This window comes from Nothobranchius furzeri, chromosome 16 (assembly GCF_043380555.1).
Source record: "Nothobranchius furzeri strain GRZ-AD chromosome 16, NfurGRZ-RIMD1, whole genome shotgun sequence".
Taxonomy (NCBI): Eukaryota; Metazoa; Chordata; class Actinopteri; order Cyprinodontiformes; family Nothobranchiidae; genus Nothobranchius; species Nothobranchius furzeri.
In genome coordinates this window covers 52,729,027-52,741,200 of record NC_091756.1, presented here as the reverse complement: position 1 = coordinate 52,741,200, position 12,174 = coordinate 52,729,027, and the positions used below count along the sequence as shown (strand labels likewise).

At 40.5% G+C, this 12,174-nt stretch overlaps 1 protein-coding gene across 4 annotated transcripts in view; it reads right to left on the bottom strand.

The window, feature by feature from the left end:
- Positions 1 to 2,382: 2,382 nt before the first annotated feature.
- grid1b (glutamate receptor, ionotropic, delta 1b) overlaps positions 2,383 to 12,174 on the bottom strand; it is a 716,034-nt gene continuing 706,242 nt past the window's right edge. For 3 of the 4 annotated variants that reach the window (XM_070545804.1, XM_070545806.1, XM_070545807.1), the window contains 2 exons: positions 7,492 to 7,630; positions 2,399 to 2,982 (listed from right to left, as the gene is read on the bottom strand). In XM_070545804.1, the coding sequence (XP_070401905.1) occupies positions 2,534 to 2,982; positions 7,492 to 7,630 (588 nt within the window). In that variant the 3' untranslated portion in view covers positions 2,399 to 2,533. Of the gene's footprint in view, positions 2,983 to 7,491; positions 7,631 to 12,174 lie in introns of all 4 variants that reach the window. The other variant, XM_070545805.1, reaches the window with a different exon arrangement.

The window sequence follows — 12,174 nt, the reverse complement described above, 5'->3', positions numbered from 1 at the left end:
GTGTGGCCTGTTTGATTGTCTGTTTACTCCATTTAATGCCTTTTGTGTTTTTCATGCCTTTTTAACTTTCTGTTTGCTCCCTTAGGTTTTCCAGCTGGGTTCCCTGGTTGCGTAGCCTGTTCCTTTCTCCTTCTGGCCCTGATGCCGGCTCCTCGTGGCTTCCTGAGATGTCCCTCTCTCCTGATACCATCTCATGTCCCCCCTCACTTTCCCTCATCTCATTTGCCTCACTGCTGCTGCTGCTTTCCTCATTCTCTGAAATTATAATGGCACTGTTAGAATAAAGAATGATTTTTAAATAAAACAAATACAAATGTCTAATATTTCAAAAGATTCATACCACAGTTTACTTGAGTACAAAATGTGTGGTCACTGGTCAGTGGATCAACATGCAGTGGTTCTGCTGTACTTCTCACTGTGAGATCCTTCCTCCTCCTTGGTTCAGGGCGATGAACAAACAGGGTTGGAACAGCATCAGCCCCGAGACTCACCTTGCCTTGTCTAGTCTTAGTAAACTGTCCCTCCTCAAAATGTGTCTGTAGAGTCGTGTATTATTTTATTTCCTGGCATACTTAATAGTCTAATTGCAGCCTTGTGCAGTTGAGAGCAAACTGGAGCAAAACATGTAGAGCCTTAATAGAAAACATTTGCGAGTGCACATTAAACTTACTGCACACAGCTTTTTGTTAATGTGATCTCTGGTCATGGTGAGGTTGCTCCTGCTGACTTGAGCCAGTCATTTTCTTCTTCTCTCTGCATCTTTGGGGAAGCCATACATTCTGATTCCTCCCTCAGACCCATTGCTACATCCACATGCAGCACAGCCAACCATGGTAAGATAATCAACCTATAAAGGTATTATTAAAATACTATTTTTGTACATATAGAAATATTGAACTAAACCAAAAATAGAGATGTAAAATTACATGTTAACATTTTAAAACCCTAACGCTAACCCAACCCTAAAATTTGTAATTTCAAATTTTAAGCCACTGACAAATTTTATTTTAATAATAATCAAAATAAAGTTATTGAAAAGAGTTTCATTAGGTCTTGAGAACATTGCTCATAATTAATGATTCAGCTTATTTGTGCATATGTAATGACTAAACATAATGTTGGTAAAAATGCTTTATTAAAAATGCTATTTACACGTTGTACAAGTTTGGTGTTCATTTTTCACAATTAACACACACTTTATCTACTGTGTTTGACCATACAGTTTTCTTGAAATTTTCTTTTTAATTAGCTGCTATTAGTCAGGCTATAGAAGCCAGATAAACTGGGTTATAGATGCATGTACTGTCTTCACATAAAAATATAAAGTAATGATTGCAAAATGTATTCTACTGAACATAACAGATCATCATTCAAAGCATAAACAGCTACAAATTTTCTTCAAGGTAAGCTGGAGTAGAATTCTAGCTTTCAATAAACACTTTAAAATGGATATTACAACTTGGGTTTAGGGCTTCTTGTAGGACTTATTTAAATATGCTTATATTAGAGCAGTGTGTTGCATTACTACATCAAATTTATTTCTATAATATATTACCGTAATGTATGTGGTCTAAATGTATTCTACCATGTGTTAGGACTGTCGTGTTCCTGTAATGTAGAACAGTCACGAGTGTCTGTCTTCCTACAAATGCTCGGAAAAAGATAAATAGACTACTTTGAGAAGGAATTAGGACATAATAGATAATATATGATATTATTCAAAAATTACCAAAAATAGCAGGGGAAATGTGTCAATATTCAATTTTTGTGATTTGTCCCACCATTCACCGTTCAAACTGACTTACAGCTCTGGGATGTTTGGAACTATTGAGAGCTCCATGAGCCACGTGACCACAAGTCGGCGAGTTCAAAGCGTGTCGCAACTCTGTCTTTCTATAGCTCTGGGTTTGGTACACAGGTGCATAACAGTAGGTGTCCAACACAAAAATGCCCCTACAGTAGTGATTCATGGGTAGTTGCTTACATTGATGAGTTCTGGAGACATCGTTTAATTTCGGCACTTAGAAAACAATCACAATGAAATCCACCTCATTGTTTTAATTGAACAAAATTTACAAAGCCATTCAAACAGTCAGAACTATATATATATATATATATATATATATATATATATATATATATATATATATAATCTTTTTGTTTTCTTTTACTCAGCTTCATAAAATTGAGAATATTCAAAATACACTTTGACTTCACTTGTGGTCTTGATATTTACATGTATCTACAAGAGAAAAAATACACCCATCAACCCACCCACACCCCTACCCCCACCCACTGCTCCACCCATGTTGCCACCTGCCTCACCATATTTTTGTTGTTTTTACATCCTTTCAGATCAGTTGGTGTGATAGAAAATCTTTTTACTTTGTACATTTGTGGGGTTTTTTTTATCCATCAAAAGCTGTCCAACCCACCTCACATCCAAATCAGGACCATAGTTCAGAGCGTGACCATCCCCACTTCCCACCCCACTGACCCTTCCTGTCCTTAAATGGATGTACTGTGGGTGGCATCAATGGCTTCGGGTATGGGTCCTGCGGAGACTGCCTGGTAAGAGATTGGCAGGGGGGTCTTGCCAGGGCTCTGCCGGAAGAGCCCCCCGTTGGGAGCCCTGTGCTTGCACTGCATGGTGCTGCTGAGAAGGTGGTGTGGGGGCAACATGCTGCCAGGGCCCTGGGATGAGGGCAGTGTCCTGCCTAGGGTCCCCCCATGGTGAGGGTGGGGAAGAGGGGGAGGTTGTGCCCCCTCCCCGGGCAGGTAGGTGGTCACAGAGAGACCCGAGGACGGGTAGTCCCGCACTGACTCCGGCCTCGGTACCAGAGAGGCCTGGCTGGGCTGCATGCTGCCGATGTCCAGCGCAGAGATCTCGATAGAGTGGCCGGGGATCTGCTTGTGGGCCAAGTCCTCGTCCAAAAGACTGTTCATACGACGATGCACCTGTTCCAGATTCACCTCCTTGTCCTAAAGAGGAGGAGTAGGGAGGTGGAGGAGGAGGAAGGGAAGACAAGAGGAAGAAGGGAGGGAGGGGAGGAGGGACACAGAGGCTGAGATTGGCAATGGGCCGGTGTCTCGGACTGATCCAGCTCTGCTGGTGCTCCATGCATTGGTTATCAGGCATTGTTTTTGGTTGTAGCCTTTGTTTCTGGTGGATGGACCAGTTGGTTTACTGGTTAGGTTTGTGGTTTTGTTTGAACAGCCCCGTGGAAACTGAGGCCACTGAAACCAATCTGTGTGTGCAGTTTGAAATTAAACTTGGCCAATGAATATTAGATGTTTGATGTCTGGATAAACCCGATCCTGGGGCCAAACGGACCAACTGTTTGTTGTAAAGCACTGTGGTTGCTTATCTTGTCATTAAACCCAATGGGTCTTTTTTACTGTCATGTATCTATTAAACAGTCTCTCTATTTTTGTTTTTCTGGCTAATGTAGGTTGATTTAGACTGTTTTCCCTCCCCCTGTGGTGTGTTGTTCCCCACTGCCCTTGAAGCTGATACACTGTGCAGGACGACTGCAGCATTGGTTCCTTATCAGAACAATTTAATCAAACATCAGCTGACTCTACATCTCTTGCTGATTGCAGCCATGCGTACTTGTTAGGCATTAATAGACACTTGAGTGTTTCTCTGTTGAACTGCAGGTCTGCTTTGGTACTCTGGGTTACTGGAAGGTAAAGGACGAAAAGGGGGAGAGAAATTGAACGCATGACCAGCATATTAAACAAGTCTCTGGGTCTGAGTCCAGATTTACTTCACGTCTGATTGCTTGTGGCTGCTGCAGTCACAGTGCAGCCAGTTGGTGTGTGTGTGTGTGTGTGTGTGTGTGTGTGTGTGTGTGTGTGTGTGTGTTTGTGAAGAATTAAAAGCAACCTATTACTTTACAACAACCACATGAAGTCAGGTTCTAATCAAAGGCCAGCATGGCCCCAGCATTGGTTTCATTTCAACAAACAATCGTATTAGTGACAGTAACTCACCACAGCTACAATGTGCACATTAATACGCACGCTCAATTATGGTTGTGTGTGTCCGTGTTGGAGATGGATTCATAGAAAAGCAAGATGCGCAACCCATCATGCCACCTGATCATTTTTTCGTGACTTTAATGTAACAATTTAACTATTGCAATAAGTCAAGTGTTGGGGAGGCAAACTAATCTTGACATAACACATTTGAAAATGTTTAATCAATCAATCAATCAATCAATCAAAGAGACTTTATTGATCCCAGAGGGAAATTAGAGTTTCAGTTTAATTGGTCTAGATTGTTATGAAACCTTTACTGAAAAGTCTCATTAGATGGTATTCGGTCAACAGCACAGAGATAACCTATTGGTAGATATTATAGTTTGGATGAAGCCTGAAACCAGATTTTATTTTATAAAATCTGTGTGATTTTTGTATTCTAGAGTTTGAAGATTTGTTTATTGTCACAGCTAGTGCTTTATGAGTCTGGTTATGTAAAAGTGAATCGGATTGATGAAACCTCAGCCTAACTGGACAAAAATTATGCATTTTTATTTATTAATTACAGTTTAGAAAATACAAATGTGTAAATGGAGTCAGTGTCTTTGTGTTTTGGGACTTTCAAATGTGGGTCTTTAGAAGCAACATGGCTGCCAGTGGTACAGCATCCTTTGGTTTAATATCTTAGAACCAGGGCACTCATTCCTTGATTATTTCTTTGTTAAAGGCAGACTACGCAGTTTTGGCTTGCTTTTAGCACCCCCTAGAGTCAGTTTAGTATAACCAAAAGCAAGACCTATCTCCTCGTTGTGCGTTTGTCATTTTAACACCTAATCTAACGGCTGAAACATCTCCCAGCCTCTCTTAGTGTCTACAGGAGTGATTCATCACTAATTTAAACGAATCAGTTGTGCTCATTATCTAAAACCTGCAGGGAACGTGCTGGAACCAGACTGCAGTGCCAGTTATGTCAGCTCTATTTTTCTAAGTCCAGCAGATCCTTAGTAGCATGTAGAGAATCATACCCAGTCCTGTAAGTCAAGCCTAAAGAGCAACTTGAAAATGTTTCACCTCTTATCCAAAACTATTCTTTGGTTCTGATCATTGGTTAGGAATTGAAATCGTAAAGGTCGTTACAAACAGGGGTGAACATAACTGGTAGGAATATTGCATGCTTTAGAGGTGAACCTTATTATATAATTCACTTTAATACCAAGAAATGGGTCCAATGGGAAAAATCGTGATATGCTGAGTGTATTATATAAATACACCTATTACATACACGTGAGTCATGCAGCACGGCATTATTGAAGTTGTGAAGGAAAGCGTGTCTGAGATCTAAGTATTCATTCATCAAGATAGATGTTGGTTTGTGAGGTATTTTGGTTGTTGCTGACTCAGCTGATATTAAAGAAAATGTTTGTAATGTAAAGAAACAAAGGTCAAAATTTTTTTGGCAGTTTTTAAATAGCAACCAGTGGAGTGGCTCCCTGCTGGTCACGAATACAGGTTCAAGTGACTTAAATCTGCATTTAAGCTGACTTTTGCTATATTGATATAAAAACGATAATCTTGTGTTGTTGCATTAGATGCTGCTCATCTTGTGTGTGCTGCCCCCCAGAGGTTTATTGGTGCTGTTTTAATGAGAGCGTGGCCACGTCAAGGATCAGCTCTACTTTCGTTCACTGTTTTATTAGCAGGAAAACAACTAACAGCATTAAGGTGAAATTAAACCTATAGAGGTTTCTCTAAGAGGCTTTTAAAATAAACAAAATAAAATACTTCAGCGTTAGGATTATGTGCTGAGGTAAGGGAGGAGAGAGGACTTTCTGTGAACTTTAATAGTTTGGTGTAAAGTGCTGAAGCTTACCATCTGTCCTTTGTTTGAATCTTTAACATGAGAATATGTTGTTGCAGCAGCCCTGAGCGAGTTTGAATGATCCCTCTCCAGTCTTACAGAGCTGCTCTCTACGCCAATTAAAACATCTCAGCGCTGGTTATTGTTTCAGCGGACTGGCACCTCATTAAAATATGTTTTCGGGAGTGTCAAGCTGGCAGCTAGCCAAAATAAATAAATGCCAGGGATTAAACCTCAGCCGGTCGTTAAAGACTGACTGGTGATGTAAGTGGAGACGAAGAAAACAACAGCCGCGTGAAAGCCTCCATTAATTTAGAAAACAAACAGTTCTGTTGATAAGTGCTCCCAGTGGGGGGCATTTTAAATCATGTTGCTTTCTGCTACTTTGTAAATACTGTAACTGTTGAGTGGATTGCGCTCCAGCACGATAAGAATAATTTCTGGTTTTAGATTCAAATGGCCTTATGAAACATTTAAACCTGTCATCAGACTAGGTCTTTCAGTAGCTAACTGCAATGACCCCCTTTGGTCCCCTATCTGGGTGCATACCACTGATCCAGAAGTGTGAACTAAACTCTCCTCTGTGGTCATGTTGACTGTTCAGTGATGACTAAAAGGAAAGCTCTACTGACAGCAGGTGTCAAGCTCACAAGTCTTTTGGTCTGGTGAGGCTTTGCAAGGTTCCTAGTTCTCTTTGGTTTTCACCTCAGAGACCAGGAACTAAATATTGTACAATGGAGACAATTTACAAAAAATACAGCTAGCCCTGGGCGAGTGGTAGAGCTTACAGTGTAAAATGGATTGGACTGGAGCACTGCAGCTCATCAAAATAAGAACAGTGAGTTATGCTTCTAACAGAGCCTGAATGTCCAAAAAAGTAAGTGCTCATAAAACTATGTTTATTCAGGAGAGATAACATTTGGAAATAAAACTACACAGGAAAAAAGTGTCTGGCCTTGTGCCAGCTAGTGGTTGTGTGTGGGCCATAATCAAATATAACAAATGTGTATTTTCTGATGCATCGATTGTTACCAATGTGTTGTTTTTAACCACTCTGACAGAAAACTGGACTTTTGGTTTGGTTCAGACTTCACATGATGTTCCCGATCAGAAATGTAAAAATGTCCACAGACATATCTGTCCTAACTGGTTTACAATAGGCTTCTTCTGTTTTGTTTCCTTTTGATTAGTGCCAGTACAATGTTTATCAGGCCCAAAACAGGTGAAGAGCAGATCAGAGTTCAGCTCCGAGTTGACATTGAAAAAAATGATCCAACAGAGGAAGAAACACAACAATAAAATGTGAACTGAGAGGGTTTCTAATGATGGAGGGTTCACTTTTAAATATATGATCTTAGTTGATCTCTGAGGGTCAGATTCAAAGAAAACTCAATGTTTGTCCTAAATACAACTTCTGTAGAACATTCCTAAAAACTTAGCAATTTACCAATTCCTTTTAGAGGCAAGCCCATTTAAAAATATTTTTCTTGACACATTACAAATATGTTTTTCCCTAGAATTAAGGCTGTTTCTTTTCAGTTTAAAACAGAAACCAACTCTTCTAAAATAACAAAGCAACCCTGTGACAAAACAAAAGTGTTTCCTGTTTAGTTTTTATTTAGATAGTTGTATATGATGTCTATTCTGACCTGTATCAATAGCCTCTGCTTCATCCCAGCCTCTCTCTCTGTCTGTCCAAATGTCCCTCCTCCCCTCCGATGAAGCAGTTGTAATGTCATTATATGTCAATGGACCAGAAACCCTTGCCAGTCTGTAATCCTTAGTGACCTGCACAAGATCATAGACAGTCAAGCGTAAATAAAGAAATGAAGAGGATAGATGGATAGGGAGAGGAGATAGAGAACGGGTGTCCACATTGACATATAATCTGTGACACAGTGACACAAGCAGGCAGAAGTTACAGACCAGGATGTTGGAGACAGAACTACGGCCCGACAGAACCAACCGGCTGCTCACACTTTAGTTTATGGATCCACATCCAAGATTTGTCCCCTGTCACATGACTCAGGCTGCACAAAGAATATGCTACATGTTCTGAACGGGTCGGCACCCGCAGGCCTGGTCCAAGTCAGACGTGGGTCCTGACTGGCTGCTTTATTGCTACGAGTCTGTGGGATGTTTTCATCTGATGGTCACTGTGTCAGATCAGCCAATTTCAAACCTCCTTTACAAACAGCAGAGTGCAAACTTGGCTTCACTGAAGGACTGGAAATGATCAGTTTAAAGACTGAAGGCAGAGAGGAAAATTATCTCAGCCTGACCCAAACAAATTCTTGTTATCTGAATCTGACGTCCTGGTAGCCTTGACCTGCAAGCAAATAAAACCCCCCACAAAGCAATGCAGACAGATGCTGTGAACCCCCCACCCCCGCGCCTTCGGATTGGTGGACTTCAGCCTGGCGAGGTCATCAATCTGTAGGAGTCAATGTTCTCTTTGCTTTTCCCAAGATCTCCCTCCCACCTGTGCCTGTACAGTAGATGAGCACCAGATGGCTGCTCTCGCTGGGGGAAACAGGATCCCAGCCATCCCCATGCCTTCCTATTGGAGTCTCATGTTATTCTGTGTTGTCTGAAGTCTGTTGCATATCTGCTGAGGTGTTTTTTTTGCAGAGCAAAGCTGCCCTCCAGGGTAACTCTGAAGTGCCTTTTTTCCCCCTCCACCTAAACCAATCCTCATGTAATCTTCTTATGTCTATGAAGGTAGTGCGACTCGGGTTGCGAATGACCACAGTCACCAATTCTTGGCATGTGTCTTGCCCATGTATGTCTGATCTCTGAATTGTGTGTACTGAAAGTCTAATTTCCCTCTGGGATTAATAAAGTATTGATTGATTGATTGAAAACCATCTGATATTTTTCTAATAGTTTTGTCTGTTTTTATCTGTTACAGAAAAATCAAATGGGCCAAACTGTCATCAGCTGGATCTAAAATAATTTGATATAATTTCCTTGCAAACCTATTATCTAGATATTTACAAGATATTTTATAATTTAGATCAATACTGACCTTAGGGGTATGCAACATGTGCAGTCCCAAAAACAATAAATAATTATTTAAAATTATTCTGCAAATCTCTGATTTTTCATGTTGAAAGGTTAGCCAAAATGAGTCTAGCACTAGCTCACATCCTCTGTGTTAATTTCATCATGTACCTTATTGCAGTTCTTGAACACACTCTAACTAAACATGTTCTGCTGATACTCTTGATCCTAGTGAAAAATAGCAACTGAAGGCATGACTCAGGGTGTTTTCATGCTCGCAGTTCAGTTCTTCTGGTCTGAATGTCTTTCAATGTTATTTTGTATCTTTTTCCTGTGATTCATTATCTTTTCACACAGTTTTCATGTAAACTGCAAACAAAACACATTGTTATACTGAAAACCAGGTGGGAACATTAAGTCTGCCGATTGGTCAAATATTTTGGGAATGAAACTAGAGATGGACAATATATCAGCATAAATATCGGTATCGGCCGATGTTAGTAATTTTTTCAGATATCGGTATCGGTCCAATAAATTAAACCGGGCCATTATTAACAACAAACCTTTTTTCCATCTTGTCTCCCATCTGTTCCCTGTTAAAGAGCGTGAGGGGGGTGATGTGTAATTGTTTAGTCATGTGAACAGTGAATGTAATCATCTCAGAAATGTAAAGGTGTGTGTACATAATAATTTAAATTCAGCTTTAATAATTTTCATTTTATACAAATTGCTTATTTTAGAAGCATTCATGTTAGTATTTCGGTATCTGCAAATATCGGTTATCATCCATAACAGTGATATCAATATTGGATATTGGTGGAGGGCCACTCAACTGAAACTGCTCTGTTAGCAGTGACGGAATCCATAAAAGAAGCTAGAGCAACTGCCAAATCCTCAGTGCTTATCCTGCTCGACTTATCGGCTGCATGTGACACTGTCAACCATGGCTTCCTTTTGTCCACAGTCTCTAGCATGGGCATCACAGAGAAAACACACGCCTGGTTTCAATCGTACCTCACAGGATGATCATTCAGTGTATCTTGGCTTGGACAATCCTCTACCGTCCACCATCTTGCCACAGGAGTCCACCAGGGCTCTGTACTAGGACCTCTTCTCTTTGCCATATACACCACCTCACTGGGTGAGATCATTCGATCACATGGCTTGTCCTACCAGTGCTATGCAGACGACACCCAGCTCTATCTGTCATTTCCACTGGACGACCACACTGTCTCTGCACAAATATCAAACTGTCTCTCTGACATATCAAAATGGATGAAATCCCACCGTCTCCAACTCAACCTCGCTAAAACTGAACTACTTGTCATCCCAGCAAAACCATCCATACAGCACATTCTCTCAATCCAAAATGACTTCCTATCTCTGGCTCCTTCAAAGGCAGTTCGAAATCTGGGTGTTGTGATTGATGAACACCTGACCTTTAAAGATCATGTCTGTTGCTTGTTCTTGCCGCTTTGCGTTGTATAACATACGAAAGATCAGACCATACCTAACACAACATGCCACCCAGCTCCTGGTGCAATCTACTGTCATCTCCCGCCTCGATTACTGCAATGCCCTTCTAACTGGTCTTCCAGGCTGTACTGTGAGACCTCTTCAAATGGTCCAGAACGCAGCGTCGCGTCTTGTCTTCAATCAGCCAAAAAGATCACACGTCACTCCTCTGTTCATTGAGCTCCACTGGCTACCGCTAGCAGCACGCATCAAATTCAAATTGCTAACACTAACATACAAAGTCCGAGATGGTACGGCTCCCATCTACCTGAATCCTCTTGCAAAGGCTTACGTCTCGGCCCGGCCGCTCCGGTCATCACAGGATTGTCGGCAAGCAGTGCCTACACCACGCTCAGGACAATCCAGACTCTTCTCATGCATCATTCCACAAATGTGGAATGACCTACCAAGCACTACCAGAACAGGAGCTTCCTTTTCAATTTTCAAGAAACTCCTGAAGGCCCTGCTCTTCAGAGAGCATCTTCTAAACTAGCACCCTCCCTGCGCCTGTCCCCCCCTCTCTACCGTCCACTCCTTGTTCCCTCCTCTCAATGATTGATGTCAAGTTGTTGTTGTTATTATTGTTGTTAGCCTCAAGGGCAACATGCCGATTATCACTTATAAGTCACTTTGGACAAAAGCGTCTGCTAAATACATAAACATAAACTTAAAGGTACCAATTTTTTAAATAATTTTAAGTGTTTAATAATTATTTAAATCTCTTAGTTGATATATATATATATATACATGTTTTATAAATAACATACAAACTGTATGCTATCATTGTAGTGTTGTACACAATTCTTCAATATGAAAACCTTTAAGCACAACTGTTTCTAAATGATGCACAAACTAAACTCAGCTCCATGCACTCCTATTCCTCCCCTTTCCCTCTGGACAAACTGTGTGATGGTGGATCCTTGTGGTATTAGAGACTGCAAATTAAACCGATGCAAACATCTTTGCTGTGGACTAAATTTACTCTGTATCTTCATTCCTTTTGCCGCTCATTTTCAAACTGTTGACTTTTCCTACTTGGAAGTTGTAATTACCAAGCAGAAAGCAAACGCACCATTAGCTGATAGCAATGTTAATGGAAGCTAAACTATCAAGTTAACATTATCGTAAAGGAGTCATCACCATGGATATCTACATCATATTAGAGTCTTTTAGGTCATAAATATAATTTTTATTGAGAAAAGAAATTAAAAAGTGCTTTTCTGACCCATTTTTTGTAAAGGGCATGTTTTCTCACGAAAGTACAAGCAACACAGGCAGAGCCAGACGCATCATTTGGAATTGAGAGATTTCCAAGGAAGATCCCGTCTTTCTAGCCTCTGATTGGCCAGAAGGGCTCTACTACGATTGACTATTTGATTTAACAGCAAACCGTTATCTTTCCATGATAACTACAGAATGTTCTCCTGCCACCGCCACAAACAGAAAGCTATTTTGGGGAGTTTTGTGACCTTCCTTGGACATACTGCAATTCCAAATTAGACATCCCGTCATGGTTAAAAAAATAGTTACAAAATTATGGTTGAACCAACGTCTTTTCTGGCTGTTAATTCAATGTATTTCGGGGCATCTCGTTTGGACGTTTAAAAAAAATTGGGCGTCATATTACTGTAAAAAATCTATATCATTACTGTAAAAAAATAACTACAATCCAAACTACAATCCGATATCACAGCCTAGATTTGTTCTCAGGTGTCTTGCTAATTGAGCTATCCCTTTGACACATTTTTTACTGAAAATATTTATATCACCAAAAATGATGTTAAAATCCAGCAAACATTTGGATGCCTGATGAA